The 23314-nt window shown below is 37.6% G+C and overlaps 2 protein-coding genes across 4 annotated transcripts; one reads left to right on the top strand and one right to left on the bottom strand.

The window, feature by feature from the left end:
• Positions 1 to 139: 139 nt before the first annotated feature.
• LOC125208175 (eukaryotic translation initiation factor 3 subunit I-like) lies at positions 140 to 2890 on the bottom strand. Its single transcript, XM_048107757.2, has 8 exons — positions 2529 to 2890; positions 1813 to 2028; positions 1385 to 1512; positions 1181 to 1300; positions 997 to 1086; positions 610 to 696; positions 440 to 519; positions 140 to 333 (listed from the first exon to the last, which is right to left on the bottom strand). The coding sequence occupies exons 1-8, from the start codon at positions 2710 to 2712 to the stop codon at positions 258 to 260; spliced, it is 981 nt and encodes a 326-aa protein (XP_047963714.1). The 5' UTR covers positions 2713 to 2890; the 3' UTR covers positions 140 to 257.
• A 5565-nt stretch (positions 2891 to 8455) lies between these two features.
• LOC125204636 (P-loop containing nucleoside triphosphate hydrolases superfamily protein) lies at positions 8456 to 21820 on the top strand. 3 transcript variants are annotated; one of them, XM_089060544.1, is made up of 22 exons: positions 8456 to 8723; positions 8971 to 9355; positions 10825 to 10941; positions 11083 to 11165; positions 11792 to 11935; positions 12022 to 12170; positions 12251 to 12381; positions 12507 to 12629; positions 12728 to 12801; positions 12955 to 13545; positions 13665 to 13776; positions 13874 to 14011; positions 14578 to 14907; positions 15343 to 15595; positions 15686 to 17160; positions 17475 to 17874; positions 17969 to 18876; positions 18998 to 19063; positions 19144 to 19269; positions 19757 to 20001; positions 20074 to 21265; positions 21504 to 21820. In XM_089060544.1, the coding sequence occupies exons 1-21, from the start codon at positions 8596 to 8598 to the stop codon at positions 21263 to 21265; spliced, it is 7170 nt and encodes a 2389-aa protein (XP_088916670.1). In that variant the 5' UTR covers positions 8456 to 8595; the 3' UTR covers positions 21504 to 21820. The 3 variants fall into 3 exon arrangements, with proteins under 3 accessions (XP_088916670.1, XP_047959298.1, XP_047959299.1); XM_048103341.2 differs by having other exon boundaries at positions 11789 to 11935; XM_048103342.2 differs by lacking the exons at positions 8456 to 8723; positions 8971 to 9355; positions 10825 to 10941; ... (2 more) ...; positions 12022 to 12170; positions 12251 to 12381 and having other exon boundaries at positions 12524 to 12629; positions 12760 to 12801.
• The last annotated feature ends 1494 nt before the right edge of the window (positions 21821 to 23314 follow it).

The raw sequence follows: 23314 nt of genomic DNA, 5'->3' as shown, positions 1-23314 counted from the left end.
ACAACACAGCACAAGACATTGAGCAAGAATAGTTAAGATTTTAACTGACACAGTAATATTTAAATCAGTAATTCATCTTTGTTAAACCAATTAGGGAATTATTAGGTCAACAATGATTTAATATTAAGTCTCTCAAAAGTAGGTCAAACTACCCGGATAATATAATAAATTTGGTGATTGATCTATACAAAATTGAATGTTCCAAAATTCATCACAACATGATGGTACTAAATTGAAGTTGACCAAACACTTCTTGTTCAGATCTTGATATTGAAGTAATCCGGATCAAAGTGGTGCAACCTTACATATCCATCTTCCCCTCCGCTTGAGAAACTACATGAGAAGGAAAAATTCATCATATCGAAACTCACAACTTATATTCATGTGAACTGTTTGATGAGAAGGCACGAGATGTGCAGGTACAGGGAAAAAATCTCACCTCCTGCCATCCGGATTGAATGCAAGGGCATTGATAGGCCCAAAATGGCCTTTAACACCGCCTATTTCTTCGGTGAGGATCTGTAGACGGGAGAGCGAGAAATCATTGACAAGCTCTCATCTTATCAGTGCAAATTACATTTTGAATGTCATGTAGCATCATGAGTTTACCTTGTCGTAGAATTTGGCTTCAAATTTTCCAGCACGATGATCAGTTGTTGTGACAGATGATGCATCCTGACCACCTCCAAGCACCACCTATAAATGCAACCAAAGTCCGGACAGAAAACATATATGTTACTAATATATGAAAATGAGCGCAAACATATTACACCATACGTGTTATGATGATGTGCATATAACATAATAAGATATCTACATCTCCATGGAATCCCAATACCTTTTCTTAAAACATTATATATATGCTGCATGACCAGTCATTATAGAATTAACAGCTGTTCCAAATGGACTACATGTCCAAACCCAAAACAGATACTACAAAAAATGGAGTGTGCAAAATAAAAAACAAGCAGATATATGCCTTCTTCCTACACTTACATGATCAAGAAGTGGAGACATTGCAACTGCATTTACAGGGCGCTCTGTCCCATAGGTTTTGATAAGTTTCAATGTTCTTGTATCCCAGAGCTGAAAGTTAAGGAGAAATGAGTCAACATGGGAGGACTGCAAAAATTACAGAGATATGAAGATGTCAAAAGACGTCCAGAAGAAACTGACAAACCTTTGCTGATTTATCCAAGGATCCAGTGAGAAAATGTGAACCATCTACTGACTTTGAAAGTGATGTAATAGCTTTTTTATGCCCTTCCTCTTTCTCAGACTCTTTTAGCAGCTTCCCAGTCTGCAATTCGGATGCAATAATGGTAGGAACAATTGATTTTGGAGATAAAACTTCATTTAGCACCAACACCAAAACAATACTAACCTCAGCATCCCACATGCGAACTACAGAATCTTCACCACCACTTATAATTGTCCTATTCAGGGGTCCCCAAACTGCTCTATTGATTCTTCCTTGTGGACCCTTAAGAGTAAGAATGGATTCTCCAGACTCTATGATACCAACCAAAAAATATGGACATCCATGATCCAACACCGATAAAGTGATATGAAATGAATATCTGAAGCTAACAAGTCTAGGAAAAAGTGCAAAACAAACATCAGCATGCAGATGAAGCATTCATTAGTTTCACAAATTTCAATCCTCAAAAACATTTAGTTTCCTCGAGACCTCAATACAAATTTTAAAAACTAAAGAAACTCATCAATCTTCACATGAACGCATACAGCTAAAAACTATATGTTGACCATAATTGCTCGATAAATGGACAATATATAATGCTAACAACTCACGATCTTCTGGGTCTCTTGCAATGCGCTTGATGTGGATAGCAGAGGGCAACCCCATGAAAGGATCCGTGGTTAAGACGGCAAGCTTATCACCAACAGCAAAATCAACAGACCTCGCTGGTGAATCAAAATTAAAAGTGAAAAGCGGAGTTCCCATTTGGACATCCCATATTTTTGCAGTCTGATCCGCACTCCCAGTTATAAGTCTCGTGGAGTCCCCTAAAACATAAAAATCATCCATCACAAGACTTCGAATACGCCAAAAAACGTCACCAAACAACGAACCACTAGTAGCATTACCATGCCACAAATTCACACAAAAACATTAAACATCGCTACAACTGGCAGCATACAGTTACATAAAGTCGAACAAATTGGAGAAACATAGCATAAAAACTCAAATCCGCTTCGATAATTGACAAGCATTGATCGAGCATTTCTTATTATGAATGAAAGCCAAAGGAAAAAGCGGTGGAGACTGGGTAAAGAAATGGAAATGAAAACGGCTTTAACATAAACCATCGAAACTAGCAACGCCGCAGAAAATATCAAAAACATAATACTCTATAAAAACCTCAAAACATGAATATACAGTAGCATAGATCCAAAAAATTCAACCTAAAATCTCATTTAAAAAAACTAAAATTCGGGCCATTACTAGCATGAATTTTATCAATTAAGCCTCACGGAATTCAATAGACGAAAAGCAAAGAAATTACTGGAGATATCGCAGGTCCAAACGGCGCCGTTGTGGCCGCGGTAGGTGCCGAGGCGCTCGCCGTTGTCGGCAAACCATACTGTGGGATTGTGATCCTTCGCGCAGGAGAAGAGGAGATCGCCTTCCCGATTGTACTTGAGAAACGTAAGCGGCCTCTCGTGCCCTTTCATCAAAATCGGCCTCATCTTTGATTCCTAGATTTCTTTTCACTCTCGCACCAAATAACAGCGAACTGCTTCGCGTAACAGTGAGCAGATCGTGTCAAACTTCCGGCGGCCGCAAAACCCTACCTCTGCGTCTGTGTTGCTGAATGCTGAGTGTTGGTTTGAGCTGCAAGGCTTTACCCGATCCGGTTTGATTTAATGTTATTTTCCTTTTCCTTTTTCTTGAAAATAGATATGCTATTCGGTTTTTCACTTAGGCGGTAATTATAATCTCAAAGTGACTATGATTTACTTAAATTTATTTTCATCTTATTTGGAGCACTCAACGGGGGCGGATGATGGCGATACGTTGTCTGGCACTGAAGATGGGCCGCTCGATCAATTGTTCGTGGACTATAAGTTGGACGATGTATCATCCGGCCTATCGTCCGCCCCATTGCAGAAGTTGGACGATAAGTCCGGATAATGCAACACATTTTTTTTTCTTATATATAAATATACCTCTTTTTCATTCATTTTTCACACCAATCTTTCTTTTCCCGACTCAATTCTCTATCAAAATGAATTCCAGCGACGACCTCACTACCACAAAGGGCGTTAATCAGGCCTTGACTCAGGCCATATTCGATTACGTGAATAGGGTCGTGGCCAATTGCTTGACCGAAATGGAGCGTGAGCGTGAACAGGCGGAGCAGGTCCCGAGGCCAATTCTTCGTTGGTCCTTTGTCCACAGCTTACATGACGAGACTCATCAACGTCTATTCACAGACTATTTTGCCGATGAAATGAGGCCTTAATGTGAATCTTAAGGATTCAAGATACATATGTTTGCCCCACCCGATGGATTTTCACCGCCGAAATGCGGCGAGATCTTTTTCTACGCATTGTTCACACGTTGGAGGTACGAGATACATGCTTCAAGTATTGGTCGGATGGCATCAGCAGTCCCAAACTGCCGCCGTTGCAGAAATGCACGGTTGCACTCCGTCAGTTGGCCTACGGCACCACGGCGGACATGTTCGACGAGTATCTTCATATCGGGGAGATAGGTGGCCGCAAGTGCTTGAAGAAAATTTGAAAGGGAATTGTAGAAGCTTTCTGCAACACATATTTGCAAGTACCTGATGAACTTACATGAGATGGTGCACGGGTTTTCTGGAATGCTGGGAAGCATATACTGTATGCACTGGGAGTGGGAGAATAGCCCGACCGCGTGGGGGTTGCTAGTGGATACAAGGGCAACCATCCGACGATGATCCCCGAAGCCATCACTGACCGTCGGCTCTGGATCTGGCATGCTTACTTCAGTGTGGTCGGGTCGAACAACGATGTCAACATCTTGAACACATCGCATCTCTTCGCCGAGCAATGCAATGGCAATGGCCTGACCACCGAGTTCACTGCAAATAGACGCCAACATCATATGGTGTACTACTTGGCCGGTGACATATACCCGAGGTGACTTGTTTTTGTGAAGACGGTCACCTGCCCAATAGATCCGAAGAGAGCTTTGTTTGCTCAACGCCAGGAGGCTGCGTGGAAGGATGTGGAGCGGGTATTTGGAGTCCCCCGGGGCAGTTCAACGTAAAAATGGTGAAATTGCATATTAGAAGAAAAAGCATAATTCTAATTATACTCAAATATCCAAGAGAGTGGATGGGAGTGATGGTCTTGGTGAGGCTGATTGAATGAGGCTACGTCGATGCAATGCACGACACTTGTCGTTGAATGTTGCGATGCTATGCACGCTTTTGATGTCCCCCTTTTCTTGAAGTTGGAAAATTAGAGGCAATGAGGCATTATTGTTGCAGGGGTGAAAGCTTCGGCATAAGATGCCGATGGTATACTTGAAGGTGTAAGTAGGTAAGTGTTTGTTTGATTTCCTGCACACAATCAAATCACACTATAATTTTATTCCAGATTGATTTATATGAGGTTAATTGTTGTGAATTTTAGGATGCGTAAGATTAATGTATCTTTTGCTTATTTGGATGATAACAGACTTCTTTGCATATGAATATAAATACTCCATATATTTGTCAAGTTAACGTCAATATCAACGATTCATTTATACCCATTGTGGCATCATTCATCCACAATTATCTAGTTTTCCACCGCTTTTTTTTGTTGATTCTCGTTAAGCGTTAAATCTAGAACGAGGATCACATCAAGCGTGTAAACCCAAACTATAAACTACTACACTCTATTTATTTTATCCCCTCTCACTTCTTTTTTTCTTTAACCTCTCACATCACTTCTCATATTTATTTCGTAACTAATGCACGCAAAGCCTGATAACAAAACTAAACTAACGAATATAAAAAACGCTTATTCTATCAAGCAACTGTTATATCGCTAACCCAAATCATGCATCAATTTGTATAATTATTGCAAAAGTCTACTGTCTTGGAAGTAAATGCTCAGGGATAAATTGAATAGCTGATTCTAGAATTGGACACTCTTGCTCGTCCCAAATGCACATACCAAGTTCTCATGCATCAACGCTCAAGAACTGCAAAGTACTATGAACTATTGTTCTATTTTACATAAAATACATATTCGTTATGTTCCTAAAAAGTATGAACTATTTACTTATTAGTTCGTCTCTGAAAAGTTATGAACCTTCTAATTTTGGAATAATTAAACAATATACTACTACTATTTTTACACATCATTTTATTTACACTTCGTGGGACTAATTATTACTTCCTCCGTCCACATTTGATATGATACGGGTTTAGGAAATATAGCAGAAACTGAGTGAGAAAAGGTAAGTTATTTTAGTGGAATGTGGGTCAATTAACAAAAATCGTACAAAATAAATGATTATTTTATTGATAAATGGACGATAATGACAATAAGACGTTTATTGGTGGATGGCTAGAGTAGAAAAAAGACGAGAGATTTCGGAAAAATAGATTAATTTCGCTGACCTTTCGAAATGAGGGATTAATTTCGCTGACCTTTCAAAATATGGGTCCGAGGCATACAAACTTTTCGAAATATGGGATTTTCAATTTTTTATGCATTTTCGCTTCTTTTTAAAGATTATTTTATTCCTAACATTTATCAATTAGCCAAGTTACCCTTCATAAATTTTAACACAATTTATAAAAAAAACAGTTTTTCTCCATAACCTTCTTCCGCCCTCCTCCCTTCTCATCCCCAACGTCTTCGTAGAGTGAACGGCAGGGTTGCGGATTCGGAGATGGAGGCTACCGACTTATCATAAACGATGAAAAAACCTTCTCCCGAGCCAGCCTTGCTACTACTATTACTCCTAATTCTGAAAACCGACCAGATCAGCCTCTGCAACGACCTATAAATAATCTTCGACGCCGATTTCTTCGCCGACGGCTGAGAGCAGCGGTCGGACAAGTGCGGCATGGACATGCTTCTAGAATTGATGGCGGAGCCGAGCTGCCTCTCGAAAGCCTTCAACTCAAACGAGTCGTTGAGAGAGCTGCCGCAATCCCACAGTGTGACATGGTTTGGATTATGCAAATTGAGGGGTTTTTTTGACTCCATATTTTTTTGAGTTTTTTTTTTGGATCGATTTTCTTTAGTAGGTTTGCAGGGGTGGGTGAAATTTCATGCTTTGTTAATGTAGACCACAAGGTGGAGATGAAGGTGGAGGTGGGGATGAGACGTTGGGGATGAGAGCAGAGGAGGGCGGAAGTAGGTTTGGAGAAAAACTCATTTTTTTATAAATTGTGTTAAAAATTTATTTAGGGTAATTTGGTCAATTAATAAATGTTTGGAACGGAATAATTATTAAAAATAAGAGAAAATGCATAAAAAAATCGAAAATCACTTATTCTTAAAAGTTCGCATGCCTCGGACCCGTATTTCGAAAGGTCAACGAAATTAATCCCTCATTTCGAAAGGTCAACGAAACTAATCCATTTTTCCAAAATTTCTCGACATAGTGGGGTAATTACATGTTCCATACAAAAATGTTTTACCTTTGTTTCAATTTAGTACAAAAAGTATTAAGTTTACACATTTCATATAAAAAGTTACTTTAGTGTTTTAAATTAATACATTCCGTTAAATATTTTAAACACCGTTAGTTAGTTTATAATTTGTCCAATTTATCATCATAATAAAAGAATAATTAGAGATTTAATACAATTAGTCACTCTAGAAAAATAACAGTCAATATCAATTCTTCCAGCAATTGATCGTGGTTTAAAAAAAATATGTCTCTCAATATACTCTACTTTAATTGTATTCTTCATAGAACACAATATAAAATAAGTCCATATTTCATCTTTACAAAATGGCTAATTTGAGCTTCAAACAGTCAATAAGTCAATATTTAATTTTTTTAAAAAAGATTCAATAACTTTTTATAAGTTGTATTCTCCATTGTTACATGAGTAGGGGTGGCGAAACGGGTTACCCGCGGGTATCCGTACCCAATTTTAGCCAAATTTGTTGTCCCAATATCCGCCCCGTTACATACCAGGATTACCCGATACCCGTGACGGGTATCCCATACCCTACCCAAAATCCTAATAAAAAATTTGAGAACCATAATAACCGCCAATGTTCCCTAATTTACTTTATTAATATCGATGATAAACGTTGAATAGATTGAGAATAGAAGTGAGGGGACACTCTATAGCTAGTTCCAATGAATTTTCAATTGTATGTTCGTTGGAATATAAAAATGTTTTAAAAAAACTCTTAGATTATATAAAGTTTTCCCACTGTTCTGCTTTAATAGCGACATTTCATTTTCTTCACCCATTTTGGAAATATATTAATATAAATACTCTTTTCATATCTCTCTTACTTTAATTTTTCTCCGTTCTAACTATTTATTTCTAATTTTCCGAAATGAGTGTGTATATGGCTATTCTTATTTAACTATTTACCTTTTTTTTCCTTCTACCTTAACTATTTGAAACACCTCTATTTATATGGAACGAATAGAGTATTAAAAGATGGAATATGGCTAATACTAATAATAACGGGTATTATCTGGACTAACGGGTATACCCGCACGAGTAGTGGGTATACCCGCTACCCGCAAAACTCTAAAACACACTACCTTATCCCGCTCCATTTCCCGCTATCGTCGGGTAGCGGATACCCAATACTCGAGATGGGAATTACCCATTACCCGCTACCCATTTTGCCACCCCTATACATGAGAATGCTTCGACAATAAAATGCAATTCGCTAATTTGATGGTGAAGAATGGTGATTTTTTTTTCTATGTGTTTTTCATTTTTGTGAGTAATAAAAATAACTGTGTTTGAAATAATTACTGGAAAGTTTTAATTTTTGAACTTTTGGTACAAATTTGAAATATTAATGAAACTTTTTGCATGTACGATGTAATTGGAGTAACGGTATTAATAGGGACTTAACAAAATGTATTATTTTGTAACACTAAGGGCGGTTGGCAAGACTAAATCTCATGATTAAATATGTATCATGTTTGGTTCATAAGATTGACCCCCTCAATTTAATTCTAGATGGATAGTCTTATGATAATTAGTCATAACTTTCCTCCTTCAATTAAAATAATCCTACAACTTAATTCTAGATGGATAGTGTCATGATAGTTAGTCATGATAATTGACGCCACTAAGTAAACTTTTTGTATGGAATATGCAAACTTAATATTTTTTGTACTAAATTGAAAGAAAGGTAAAACATTTTGGATGAAAGATATACTACCCGAGATAGTATTAGTACTAGAGTAGTAGTACTACTCCTTATTATAGATGTACTAGAACACAATAATAAAACAAAAACAGTTTGGGTTAATAAGAAAATTTACGAAAATTGATTGTTTTGGGTTCCCCGCGCGAGGAAGTTCCGCCGTCACGATTCATTGTCTTGTTCCGTTCGCGGGAAAAGGGGAACCCTAGAGAATCCAATCGGAAAATGTCGAAGAAAGCCGAAGTCAGCAGAAAAGAGCTGTTGCAGCGATGGAGTGTCATCGAGCAAGAGGACGACGACGCAGCCGTTCATCCTATCAAACGTCGTCGTCTCCGCCAGCTCAAAGAACAATGGTTACTTCTTCTCCCTCCCGCCCCTTTCCCCCCATTTCGATCTGCTGATAATCAGTGGAGTCGAGTAGGGTACCTTGATTTTGGGGAAACAATGTTCTTGTTAATTTTTTTTTTATTGACATTTGATAGTTGATATCTGTTAAATGTTTGGTGTATATTGCATGGTATTTGCTTTGACCTCTAACAAGGGAACTTGGCATTCGAGTTTAAGCAACTAAACTTGGTGTTAACAAATCTCCATATCCAGGTTTTCAGACGCTTTCAATTTCTTGATACATCTGCCAATAGACGATCACGTTTGGTGTGGTTATTGGGATCTGATGGGGCCTCTTCTCGAGACATTTTACAATTTTCTCAAGGACGAATCCCAAGGTTCTCCTCTCAAGCTCCTGTGGAAAAGAATTTCAGGAGAAATGAGGGGGTGCACTCTATGCATTCACCAGCATCATCAAGCACAAGAGATGTATCAAAATGAATATGAGCCAAGCTGTATCGGTCTTCTACTAGATGTACTGCATGTGCTTGATGAAGAGCGGATTACCACGCACCTCAAGGATCTCAATGATAGAATAGCAAGAGGGGTGTATGACGCGTCATGTGACTATGGAGAAGTTGTTAGTGTTATGTTCGAGGTACTTGTTTACACCCAGTCTTGGTTTTCCCTTTACTTGTCATTTTTAGTCTAAATATCGTATGGAGTAACTGGGACTTACTGTTTCTCTTGCTAAATTTATTTAGATGATTGATTCAACTGTTCACACTTGAAAGGGGAAGGGATGGTTAGTTCCCAAATATTTATAGGAGGACACTATACGAAATAAGAGAAGTGATGTTTAAGAGAAAAATCACCAACTCTAAAAGACAGAAATCAATGTGAAATCAATGCTGGCATTTTAAAGTTGCAAGATTGTTGTGAGATTAGCCTCTCTACATAATTAGAATTGCTCCACTTAAAGTTGGACAGAGGGAGTATGAAATTGAAGCATACCAGATATCCCAAGTAAAAAATACTAACCCTAACAAAAATACTGATTGTAGAAGTGGAAAGAAAGTAAAGTAAGAGAGAGAATAATGTAGAAGTAAAGTCCCTCCGCCCCACTGAAGATATCCACCTTTTCTTTTTAGTTTGTCCCATTCAAGATATCCACTTTCTATATTTGGAAATAAATCCCTCTGTCCTCTCTCCTCATTAAACTATTCAACTACTTTTTTCTCTCTACTTACATCACCTAAAATCCCGTGCCTCTCAAGAATGTGGACATCTTGAGTGGGACGGAGGGAGTACTAAATAGTTCAAGTGGAGATAAAGCAAAGTAAGAGAGTTACATTATTTCCTCTTTTACTTTATTTTCTATCCACTTTAACTATTTATTATCATTTTCTCAAAACACGTGCCGAAAATAAGTCAATCACTTGAGCTGGGACGGAGGGAGTATTGTTTAAGCCACTGTGGGTAATGATATAGCATGCAACATATTGCAAGTAATTGACCTGAGTATTTTCAGTAAAGAGTTCCACCACCTGCTTATAATTGATGCCGTAATAAAACTTATGCTAGTAAGCTCTAAGCTGCTGATGTTTCCTTTGTTCTAGTATCAAATACTCTACAACTTAGTCCACATTATTTTTAGGACTTCAAAGATGTACTTATCAGTATTTTTTCGTTTTTCATTTCAGCTGAATTAATTACTTCGTGTACAGTGTACCTGCACTAACAACTATCCATGTGTCAAATTTATTTTCCTACATCTATTTTATGCTCTTAAGCTTCTTTACTGAATGTGCTCGATGCATTTGCAACTTGGTTGGACCATTGGATATGTTGGCACTTGACAAATATTACATGTAATTTCTCATTTCTCAGTGTATCACCTTTTTCTTTTAATGATATCCATGTTAACGAAAATTGGTATCGGAGATGATCTTCACGGTCTATACAGGGAAATTCATTTGTTGTCCGATTTCGAACATGATATGATATGTGTAATAAACTGTAATATCTCATTCATGATACACTATTTGTCTGATCAGTGCTTCCTTCACCAGCAGTAATGGATCTTGAAACTCACCCTTGTCATTAACCCTGTTCTTTTAACATAAGGTTTTGATGTTCCCTGTAATGCTCGATGACCAATACTTGGCCATGGAGTTTCAAATTTTTATTGAAGCTGTTGATAATTCTCACGATCTGGCATTAGATGGGCACCAACAGTATCCGGTATGATTATTTCAAGTGTTCTGATTTGTCCTTCCATCATTTTTTTCATATATTCCTTTTGTTCTATAGTACATCTCTTTTTGTTGTCCTGCAGCAATCAAACTGAACCATCCTGGCTTCCTTTTCTTATTGTGTTGTCAGGGAGTTTATGCATTGCTTTTTTTCAAAAGCAGACGAGTTCGATCTATAGGTCTTCGCTTGGCTGGGCACATGGGTAAATTGAGGTGCCTTTTTTCATTGTATTGAAATTTTGGTGTTGCATATTTTTAGTATTTTGACCATTTGATTCATATGATTATGTTTACTTCGTACCTCTATGATTCACCAGCTTTAGATTGTGTCTAGATCAATTTTATCAAATAGCGGATATGGCGGCGCGGCGCCATGGCGCTATGGCATGGCGTTCTGTGGTGGAAATGCCATAGCAACATTGCGCTGCCATAGCACATCCATATCCGCCATTTGACCACATTGCGTGTGTACTGCATTTAGGAATGGGGCATTATGCAAGAAACATGGATGTTAGAGTTGTATTTTATGCTTTATTAATTGTGTTAAGAGTTTTAGATGTTATATTTTTGTTATTTTCCAATTTTTGAATTATGTATAAATATATAAGTATTATTTTATTTATTTAATTATTGACCGCCATATCCTCCATACTAATACGCCATATCCCTGTGGCGGTTTTTAGGCGAACCGCCATAAGCCGCCATACGAGATTGATAACACTGGTCTAGATGAGTGAGAGAATGAGGTGTTCCTTGTAGGTTGCAGTATGCTGACTTGTTTATGGAGTTCCTAAAAACCTTATGGCAATTGTGTGTTTCCTCTTTATCTCACGCAGAAGATCATCAGACTTGGATTCATTGCAGTATTTACTCAAGAAATGCATGTACATATTGGAAACGGAAGGTGTGCAGACCGCTCTTGAGACTGCAAGGCCAAGGGTTAAACTGGACCAAGTAACTGTGTGGCTTGGAATGAAGGCATTGTAAGAAGAAGCTGGTTTACTTTGTGAATATCTGTAGGAATCTATTTCTTTTGCAGTATTGATTTGGTTCATTCTGTATCTTGAAGGGTGGGGTTTCTAGAGCCTCAAGCATTTGAAGAAGGGATTTTAGATCGGTATCCCATTTTTCTTAGTATTGTCTTGAACCATATCAGCGATGATTCAATCGAGTTTTCTCATGCAGTTAACTGCCTGAGACTAATGTTTGAGAAGCTAGGTATATGATCCTTTCACTGTTTTGTAAATCTATTTGCTATAACTATTGGAACCTACTGACCTGGTATTTCTGTTACACAGGTTGTAAACTATGGTTGAGAGCTACACTGTCTCCTAGTGTTATGAGAAATACACTTCTTGGTCAATGTTTCCATACCAGAAATGAGAAAAGCCACAAAGAAATTTTTGATCTTTTCGAACCTTTCTTGCAGGCATGTTTATGGTTCTTCATGTTTGCTTGAGACTCTCTCTCTCTCTTTCTCTTCTTCTGTCATTGTTTTGAACACACTGTTGGAGTGATGATTTATTCCCTATAATATTTATATCATTCCTCCAGTCTCTTGAAGCTCTGCAAGATGGAGAACATGAAAAACAGAGAAGGCATTTTCTTTACTTTCTCCTACATCAAGTGCCTGTGAGCAGTAATTTTAGCATACTCATGCGGAAAAAGGCTAGTCAGGTTGCTTCCTATCTTCCATGACATCTGTCATATAACATGCTTTTTTTTGGTTCCTGTAATATCTCTCTCAAGTTTTTCCCCTTCTCTTGTTTATGCAGATTGCTTTTCTCATTATTCTCCGTGGTTACAGGATGGATCCTCCTTGTCCACCTTCTGAATGCGCGCACATGTGGTACATCTCTATGGAACATGTCTGGGTGCTTTATTATAGATGCATAGAGAAATAATTCAACTTTGTCATGATTTGGACACTTTTAACATACATTTATACAGTGACATTTCTTGGTATTAAGTTTTCCTTCTTCTCCTTTATGTTAATTCACAGGGGCCCTTCTCTTGTGTCCTCTCTGAAGGATACATCTCTTCACAGTCCTCTTCGGCAACCTGCAATTGATCTAATTCAAACTATTGTAGTGTCGGATGCATCTGCATTGATCTCTGTAATATTAAATGGGAAGTTGCATCCCAGTGATAAATCCATCAGGACTACTAATTCTGGTGATGCAGACGACGAAGAAGAGATTCTGTTTGGTCTCCATGTGGAAGAGAAGAATACTAGTTGTTGGAAAGAGTTCACTTTGCAGCATAAAGTTGTCTCACAGGTAGATAGGAGCTGGATGTGTGTACCCATGCTATGGTTTGATGTGTTAGTTGAAATCGATCCATTGGCCCTCCCGTTATCCTTTTCCAAGGCTGTTATTTGGGCATTATCTCGGTTTTCACTGATAGAGACTGAAGATAGCACAGAAATGTCTCTTTCTATACGGAATTGGTTGGTCACATGTGCGCCAGAAATATCTTATCTTTTGGGGTGGAAGGTCCCATCAGGTTCTGACGATGGTGGGGATGGAACAGAGTCTAGAAACTCTATTAGGACTTCAACAATGTGCCGCCCTTTAGTTAGGACTTTCAAGAGGTTAGTGGCTTATATCAGATGTTCTTATTAGAGATCATGTTATACAACTTGTGCATGTGGGGTTTTTCTTGCTCTATGTGATGAAGTTCTAAAGATTGCCCAATGGAGAAACAATGCAGGTTAACTAGACATTATACCATTAGAATGGAACAAGCAGAACTTAGAAAACAGTGGATCTGGGAGCCCATGATGAGCAGCAGTTTGATTCTCTTACTTCTGGATCCTAATGATGTAATATGATTGATGAATGATAATAATACTTTTGCTTTTGATATTAAATTGATGATTTTTACCTAAAGTTGTGAGCAAATTTATCTCATTGTTGTAGAATGCCAGGCAAGTGGGTAGGCTGATTCTGGAACAAGTTTCAAATGTGCGCGGCCTTACTTGTGGTCTGCAGTTTCTTTGCTCCACACCACCCCCCTTGTTATCCATCCTTCTGGGACTGAGACATGCTCTGAAATTGGTAACGATATATTCCCACATGTGTCTTTCTTTCCATATTGGTATCGACTTTGCTTGCAAATGATAAAGTGCACTGGAGTAATGACATGTCATCCAATAGAGGTTGCTTGAGTGGGATAACTTTTTCCAAATGTTGAGTTCAATAGTTGCTAAAAGACGTCTTTATGAAGAGAACAAATTCTTATTCACACAAAACCGTAGGTTTCCACATTATTTCTGATTATAGGTTGAAATTCATTCAAACACATTTTATTTCGTGTCTAAATGATAAGTGATAACGATGTAAATATAAGACAGTCATAAAAAAAAAGCGATGTAAATATAAGACATAGTCATAAACACAACACACGAAAGGTCCTTGATGGCATGAACCCAAGCTCATTATTTCTTATTCTAGTGTTAATAATTGACTCACCTGTTTATGAATACTTGTCTTTTCTTTAATTGGAGAGATATTTGAATGAATTTCATCCAATTGCTGCTCTAGATACAACTTCTGAAGTTTAGAAATCAATACAAATTCACATATTATGGTGTGCTGATGTAGTTTTACCAAATACTTTTCAGGTTCAGTTGGATTCTGTTTTGTCTAACTTTTCGACTTTACATCACCTGTTCTTCATCTTATGCAAATTGCTCAAAGAAGGAAATCCATCTGCTCAAACCCAATCTCAAAATTCGTCAGATGTTGCCGACACTTCACAGTTTTCTTCTCAAGGTGGATTTCTAAAGCAACCTGTATTTGAATCTTCACACTCTGATGGTGGTGGATATTCATCAATTGTTAGCTCCGCATGGTGGAACAAGTTTAGCTGCTTACTGTCACAGGCAGCTTGGCCTTCAATACTGAAATGCTTAGATGGAGGCAAGGCATTCACTGATTACACATTATCTCAGGTTCGCATATTACTAGCTATTATTGGAAATACCTGATTCATTTCTTTAGTTTAAGCATTTCCCTTGTATCTGTTTATTTTATCAAGCATATTCATTGATATTTTGAGCTTTTGTCATACCTTGGAAGAAATTGAATATTTCCATGAGATGCATGTATCAGCTATGAAACTGTGTACATAGTTTGAGTCAAGGAGAGCCTTATGTAGTCTATTATCATGAATAATTACTTTTATTTGAGATTTTCCATTGACTTGTTTCTGGAACCTTAATCAACTAAACTTGTGAACAGGTTTCTCTGTGAATTTTTGCTGCGTTATAGTACCTAAATACACCTGAGTTTCTTGTTCCTCTTGACTCGTATTTCTACTCTTAAAGACTGTAAATGTCTGCTATAAGTAAAATCATACTCAAGTTATTCTCCGTATCTTGTATCAGATGACTTGTATCCGCATTCTTGAAGTCATCCCTGTGCTTTTTGAAAGACATCCCAAGAATTCTGGCATAGTGTTGGACAGTTTTGATAGCATGAAGTGGCTTCATGATCTGGCTGATTGGGGGAAATCATCACTTGCTGTTGTGGTTAGATATTGGAAACAAACATTATCTTATATGCTTGGTCAAATCAGAATGGTGTGCAGTGATAAATCTGCTTCAGCAATTAGTGATATTGAGAAACTTATTTCATGTGGTGAGTTTTTCAGTTTGATATTATTATGCTTTTTGTTGATTTCAGTTTGAAATCACTATGCATTCAATGGCATCTTTGTTTTGAGTGCAGAAAAAGTTTCAAATGATGAAGTGAGCAAGCATGTAGCACGTCTTTCTGTTTCATTAAAAGAACAGTGCTCTGCATTAAATAAAACTGCTAGTCGGTCACAATTTGCACGATCAAAAGAGACAATATTAGTCGATGAAGCTGAAGATGATATCCTAGATTCTGAGCCATTGGTCAACTTGGATAGAGGCTGTGTTATAATTCTTTCAGATGATGAGAAGGAATCTGATGTTTCTTCCCACCTGGGGGTTTCTAATAGTTGGCTGACTAATACTACATATTATGATGATCATGTTGGTACAAGCACAGCTGGAGAAGAGTCGATAGCTGACTTGGAGAGAGGCAATGTTATAATTCTTTCTGATGTTGAGAAGGAATCTGATGCTTCTGCCCATGTGGGGGTTTCTTATAGTTGGCTGACTAAAACTACATATTATGATGATCATGCTGGTACAAGCACAGCAGGAGAAGAGTCGAAAGCTGACTTGAAAGAGAAAGATGTTGACTGCCCTGGTGGTCTGGTGGTCTCCTCAGAGGCTGATTCTCAGATAGGTTCTTATTCTACTGATCTTGTTCAGGAAATGAATTTGGATATTACTGGAAGCGTACAAACATCTCAATCCCCTGTTCCAGTAGAGCCATCAGAGAGTAAGCAGAATAACATTGAAACAAGAGAAGGTGTACCCAATCATTTCCCACCAAGGAACAATTCAAGTTTGATGAAAGTACCAGATGGAGTTGTGAAATCCAGAGAAAGGGACTCATCAACATCTCCAGTATCTTCAAGTAACAAGACCTTTAATGATTTAAGCATCGCTTCTGCAAGGAAAAATCAGGAGAGTAATAAAGCTCCAAAAGCTAATGATGGAATCATAAAAGAAGTAGTAGGTGATGCAGATGATGATGCATGGAAGTTCTCATTTTTCAAACCACCAAAACGTCAACAGCCCTTAAATATGAAGCCAATCATTTCCGGTCCTAAACGGCAAGTTATCCAGCTTTCTGTGCCTCAAAAGAGCAGGCCGGGCTCTATGAGGCTGGGTGGTGGAGTGAAAAGATTTCAGCCCCCCCGACTTGATGACTGGTACAAACCCATCTTAGAGTTGGATTTCTTTGTTGCTGTTGGTTTAGCTTCTGGAACTGAGAAAAACTCTCAAAGATTAGGCAAACTAAAGCAAGTTCCTGTTTGTTTCGAATCATCTGATGGGTATTTTGAAATTTTCCGGCCCTTGGTTCTGGAAGAATTCAAAGCGCAACTACAGAATTCCTACCAGGAGATGACTTCTTCTGAGGAACTGTGCTGTGGAAGTTTATCTGTGCTGTCTGTTGAGAGAATAGATGATTTCCATGTCGTTCGCTTTGTACAAGATGAAGATAATTCCCCCGGATCTAGAAGCCTGTTGGAAAATGATCTCATTTTACTTACTAGACAACCTCTGCAGAACTCTACTACCAGTGATATACACACTGTTGGAAAGGTATTCCATACTTAAAATAAATGTGGGTAACCTTTGCTTCAGATGATTTCTACAACCTTAGTTGTTGCCTAATATACGCGAGATATAACAGAATGTTATCAAGTGCTTTCTTGTTATAAAGCAATGATGTGTTTGTAGTTACATTAATTATTATCCAAACAGTCCTGTCATTTTATTCTTAAGAGCCTGCTGTTATATAGTGTTGGTACTTATTCTTTTCTATGCTTGTCTATGGGTAGGTTAACTGTGAGCTTGACAAATTTGCTTGAAATTGAGTATTATCTGTATCTTGCTTATGCTATGCTTGGTCTTAGGTTGAAAGACGCGAGAAAGACAACAAAAGAAGGTCAAATATCTTAGCTATTAGACTGTATCTTCAAGCATGTCCTCGGCTCGAGCGAGCTAGAAAGCTTCTTGCGGAGAGAAGCAGGTGGTATGTTAGTCGTATCATGTCCATTACCCCTCAACTTCGAGAATTCCAGGCATTGTCATCAATAAGGGAAATTCCTTTACTTCCAATAATTTTGAACCCGGTCAATTGTCGTTCTAGTCAATATGATGCAGAAACTCAAAGTATGAGTAAACTCCCTCAACCTCTGCAGCAGATTCTTAAGTCATCATATAATGACAGTCAGCTGCAGGCTATCAGTCTTGCAACTGGACTGTCTGACTTGAAAAAGGACTTTGAGTTGACTCTCATACAGGGACCTCCAGGTGTGTGGTTATTCATTATTGTATATATGTGCTTTTTTTATAGATAATTATGGGTTACCCTTCATTTATATTCTTTCTTCTACTTCTGCACCAGGAACTGGAAAGACCCGAACAATTCTGGCCATTGTTAGCAGTCTGCTTGCTGTTTCTCAAATAAATGATTCCAAAAGATTAAGAAATGGTGGATCAGCATGTAGTAGCTCTAGCACGAGTCAAAGGATCAGTCAGTCTGCTGCAGTTGCGAGAGCCTGGCAGGATGCAGCATTGGCTAAACAATTAAATGAGGATGTTGAAAAGAATAACAGAACTACAGGAAATGGCATTAGAGGCCGAATTCTCATTTGTGCTCAATCTAATGCTGCAGTTGATGAGCTAGTTGCAAGGATATACAATGAAGGTCTTTATGGTTGTGATGGACAGAGGTACAAGCCATATATTGTGAGGGTTGGTAATGCAAAGACAGTCCATCCAAATTCTCTTCCCTTCTTCATCGATACACTGGTTGAAAATCGTTTAGGCGAAGAAAAGAGAAATGCACATGATGAAAATAGTGGGACTTTTGCAGATTCTTTAACTATATTGCGTACTAATTTAGAAAAGTTAGTGGAACAGATAAGACACTATGAAGCCAAGCGGGCTAGCTGGCAGGAAGAAAATTCTGAAGTTAAAAATTTCATGGAAGGAGATCTTGAAGATGGCAAGATATTTTCTGATGCTGAATTGAAAGGAAAGCTAAGGCAGTTATACGAAAAAAAGAAAGCCGCGTATACAGAACTTGCCAGTGCCCAGGCGAGAGAGAGGAAGGCCAACGAAGAAATGAGAGCCCTAAGACATAAATTTCGGAATGCTATATTGAAGGAGGCTGAAGTTGTGGTGACCACACTAAGTGGCTGCGGTGGAGATCTATATGGGGTGTGCTCTGAATCTACATCAAGCCATAAATTCATCAATGCATCTGAAACCACTCTATTTGATGCTGTTGTGATTGATGAAGCTGCTCAAGTACTTACTTTTCCCTTTCTTGTCTTGTCTTATCTCTGTAATTTGCTCTATCTTCATTTATCCTTGTTCATTTTTTCTATTCTGAATTTCAACTGTCTTTTTTTCTTATGCTTTCCTTAAGGCCTTGGAACCTGCCACATTGATTCCACTTCAGCTCTTAAAATCGAGGGGAACCAAATGTATCATGGTACATGATTAAGCATTAATTAATTTGTCTTTTTGATAACGCTAAGCATCATTGAAGTCTATTTTGCTTCTTTTGGATAGGTTGGTGATCCAAAGCAGCTTCCTGCCACAGTTTTATCTAATGTTGCTAGCAAATACATGTTCCAGTGCAGCATGTTTGAAAGGCTGCAGAGGGCAGGTCATCCTGTAATCATGCTCACCCAACAGGTAGTCCGAATATCTGGATTATACTGTCAATGTGAATTGTCTCCCTGATTTTCCATTTTTAACTCCAGGAGACCGATAAGCTGCATAAAAGCCTATGAATATACCTTTCTTGTACTATAATCAGGAGTGGCTGTAATATTGTTTGTTTTTATCAAACTGGCGAGGTCCACTATTTAAGAATGGATTTCACGATGCCGAAAATCAGATTTTAAAGCAGTCAATTATTTTATTTTAGTCTCTTCTGCTGACAAATTAGTGCTCATATTGTAGTTTTGCGACTCAGCTTGACAAATAGTTATTGCTGTTACTTTACCTCTATGCTTAATAGTCTAAGGACCATCTTGCAATGATGTTGAATATATTTCTCCATTTTTCATCTTACAGTACCTCTATGCTTAATAGTATAATATTCCTTCCGTTTTCTTTCTGTTTTGTCCTTTTGCTGCTAGCTGTATACTAACAGTGACAGTATTTATAAAATTACCAGTATAGGATGCATCCAGAGATTTGTCAGTTTCCTTCTTTGCATTTCTATGAGGGGAAATTGCAGAATGGAGATAAGATGTCTGGCAGAGCTGCATCATTCCATGAGACTCGGTGCCTTGGGCCATATGTATTTTTTGACATCATTGATGGTCTGGAGCTCCGTGGTAAGAATTCTGCATCACTCTCCCTGTACAATGAGTCTGAGGCTGATGCTGCTGTTGAAGTGTTGAGATTTCTTAGAAAAAGGTATTCAATCTTTCAGCTCTTGGATTCTCATTTTCAGTGACTGGTATGATCAAGACATTGTTATTTTGACAGTTATCCATCTGAATTCTGGGGTGGAAGAATTGGCATCATAACACCTTACAAGCGCCAGTTGTCACTTTTACGTACACGGTTCACCAGTGCCTTTGGATCTTCTATTACCTCTGATATGGAATTTAATACAGTTGATGGTTTTCAAGGGCGAGAAGTTGATATCCTGCTACTTTCTACTGTTAGAGCATCTGGATCCTGCGATGAAACACCTAGAGGCAGCTGTAGTAATATTGGATTTGTCGCTGATGTTAGACGGATGAATGTAGCTTTGACTAGGGCTAAATTCTCTCTTTGGGTTTTTGGTAATGCAAGAACATTACGGACAAACCAGACGTGGGCAGCTCTTTTAGAAGATGCAAAACAAAGAAATTTGATTGTATCTGCTAGAAAGCCATACAGTTCGATACCCAAGTTCAGTTCAGAAATTAGAACAAGTGCAGAGAAGTCTTTCACTAGGCAGTTCGAGGAAGACGAGTGGCTCAAATCTGCAAGGGGGCATGTTAATTTGCAGAAAACTGTAAAATATACTACTGAAAGAAAGAGAAAATGCGTTGATACTGCACCAGAAAGTGATGGTCAAGAGCTTCCCTGTTTGGGGAAGGATGCTGCAATAGATGTCAAAAGGAGCAGAGATAGAAGGGGAACAAAGCTTTTGGATCCCAAGGAGATGACATCTGATAAAATTCCAAAAAATGACTACAAAGTAATTAAAGGTGCAACGTTGGAATTGCAAGAAAATAAAGAGAAGACTGATATAAGCCCCAGATTCAGAGATAATAATAAGCAAATTAAGGGGGTAAGAGCTGATGCTAGAAAGGAGAGCAATAATAACAGTGTTAGGACACATTCAACTAATACTGGAAAGGAAGCTAGTAGAAGTAAAGATCATATGAGACCAGTTGCTGATGAAGTGCATTCAAAAACTATCAAGCATGATAAGCCACCAGACGCGAAAGTTGGTACATCATCTTCTGAGAGAACAGTCAAGGGGAAGGGTGAAGTGCAAGCTTCTAATCATGCTGAAACACTCAGTGATACATTAAAGAAAAGGAAACAACAGCGCGAAGCTGTTGATGCCCTCCTGTCTTCAGCTCTTATATCTTCGAAGAAGTCAGATTCAGTGATGAAACCATCCATGAAGAGGGCCCCTTCGACAAGTACCATCAAAACTCATAAACGAAGACATGGTTAGGTATTGCGGTTTCTAAGTTTTCCGTAAGAAGTTAACGTCTATAATAACATAGGTTCTACTTGTGGTTTGATTTGATGCACTTTCTTACAAAGTATACCCTACTTAAGATACATGATTATTCTGAGAAGTATTAGTATAGTTTAGAATGAGTCGAAAAGTTGTATAGGTATTTCAACTAAAGAGTGCATCCTTAGAGTTGTTACTATCAATAATTGATTTTTTTTCTTGCTATGAACAGATTCATGGATGGGAGTTTTGTTTAGTTTGTATGGAGTTTCCAAAGGATTTGTAGCTCTGAAGGACTTGTGTGTTAAATGTTATTCTACCATGTAAGTATATCGTCAGGAAGGTGAATACAAAATTCTTGAGTTAGTGTATAGCAATTTTGTGACATTGTAGATCAAAGGTGAAACAGTAAGAGCCAACAATTTTGTGACATTGTAGATCAAAGGTAGGTGCTTTTCTTTTCTGTGGCACAGAAAAATATTATTTGGTGCTGACAATGAGATTGATGCATAATGGGCAGATATTGATGATAGTTACTATATACTTAAATTGTGCATTGTTTAACTGTCAATGATTATATGTTGCAATGATGAAAGTAGGAGGCGAGGAAACGATAATGTATTATTGAGAGGTAGTGGCAGTTGAGGTCCCACAGAAGATCTGAATTTGGCGAGAATGATATGCACAGAACAGTTTCTCAACTTATCTAAAACACAAACAAATGGAGTACTAAAAATGTGACATTATTTGCAGCTAAATGCTAATCTCTTAATTACTACTCTTTTGTCCTTAAAAAATAGATTCGCTTTACCATTTTATACCATCTCTTAAAAATTAGACCAAATCCAAATATGAAATGTTTTCAATAAATAATAATTTTACATGTGGATTCCACAATGTACTAACATTTCTTTCACTATCATTTTTTACCTCTCTCTTACTCCCTCAGCCCAACTTCCAAGTTACTTTGAGTCATTTCATTTTGGGTTGTTCTAAGTTATTTGCGTTATTTTCCTTTTAGTTAAAAACAAAACATTTAATTTCATCTACTTTATTCTTTTATTTACTTTACTCTCTTTTATTTTATTTTATCTTTATTTAACTCACTAAACACAACATTCTTAAATTTCGTATCGTAAAGAAAAGTCTCAAATAATATGAGAGAGGAGAGAGTATTACCTTATCAATTATATATTAGAACTCATGCTATTAATATAGTTATTTATTTTTTAGGGACGAAAAGAGTATTGAATGCTCTTTTCTAGGACCGTCCCCCCCCCCCTCTATCTCTCCCTCTCTCTCAATGAGTAAATGTGTTTGATTGCTACGAGGGTGGGTGCTGACACAATGACACCGTCCATTTCCAGTTCATGCATTTTGATGCTGGAAATATAACTAAATAATGTTTCTTCTTAAGATTTGTGTATGCTTGTTTTCTTTGCTGTTCCATATTTATTTTGAGGTTCTCAATCACTAATCGAAGCTAGTCTTGTACAAGCAGGACTCTACACAACTCTCTTCAGAACTCTACACAACTTTTGTTCCTTGTTAATAGCGCCATTTTATAGGGATATTAACTTCTAATATCATGATACTTTCAAAAAGTTAAGTTTTCACACAAACTTCCAAATTGACAAATAATACCACAAATTTTACTTGTGCTTGTTATTTCCACTGGCAAAATAATTTCGGCAAATAATATCATAATGCAAACTTTTTACGTAATTTATCGACAACTCCGAGAGCTTCAAATTTTTCAATCTTTGAGGATAGTTTTTCTTGAATCACACCCACCAAAATTGGTCATAAATCCTTGATTATAGTAGAATTTTTTTCGCCGGTGGAAAATAACAAACTCAGATAAAGTTCTATTTGCCAATTTGAAAGTTCGTGGGAAAAACCCAACTTTTTTAAAGTTCCATGATATTAAAGGTCAATCTCTCTCTCTCTCTCTTTTTTTATTTTTTATTTTTTTTATTTTAAATTTTAAGAAGATCCAACATTGGCAAAATATAATCATCCCTTACTTTATTCTCTCTTTAT

The sequence above is a fragment of the Salvia hispanica genome, chromosome 6 (genome assembly GCF_029641045.1).
Source record: "Salvia hispanica isolate PSC_SH4W2 chromosome 6, Shi_PSC_v1, whole genome shotgun sequence".
In the NCBI taxonomy this organism is placed as follows: Eukaryota; Viridiplantae; Streptophyta; class Magnoliopsida; order Lamiales; family Lamiaceae; genus Salvia; species Salvia hispanica.
Note: the sequence above shows the minus strand (reverse complement) of the source record. Positions and strands in the feature narration are given on the sequence as shown.

Excerpts from the sequence above, each read along its gene's own strand:
- LOC125204636 (XM_048103341.2), top strand. The coding sequence starts at position 8,596 with ATGTCGAAGAAAGCCGAAGTCAGCAGAAAAGAGCTGTTGCAGCGATGG. Across the intron at positions 8,724-8,970 it reads CGCCAGCTCAAAGAACAATG|GTTTTCAGACGCTTTCAATT; the intron begins GTTACTTCTTCT and ends CTCCATATCCAG. Across the intron at positions 9,356-10,824 it reads TTGTTAGTGTTATGTTCGAG|GTTTTGATGTTCCCTGTAAT; the intron begins GTACTTGTTTAC and ends TTTTAACATAAG.
- LOC125208175 (XM_048107757.2), bottom strand. The coding sequence starts at position 2,712 with ATGAGGCCGATTTTGATGAAAGGGCACGAGAGGCCGCTTACGTTTCTC. Across the intron at positions 1,513-1,812 it reads TGCAAGAGACCCAGAAGATC|AGTCTGGAGAATCCATTCTT; the intron begins GTGAGTTGTTAG and ends TTGGTATCATAG. Across the intron at positions 520-609 it reads AAGCCAAATTCTACGACAAG|ATCCTCACCGAAGAAATAGG; the intron begins GTAAACTCATGA and ends TCCCGTCTACAG.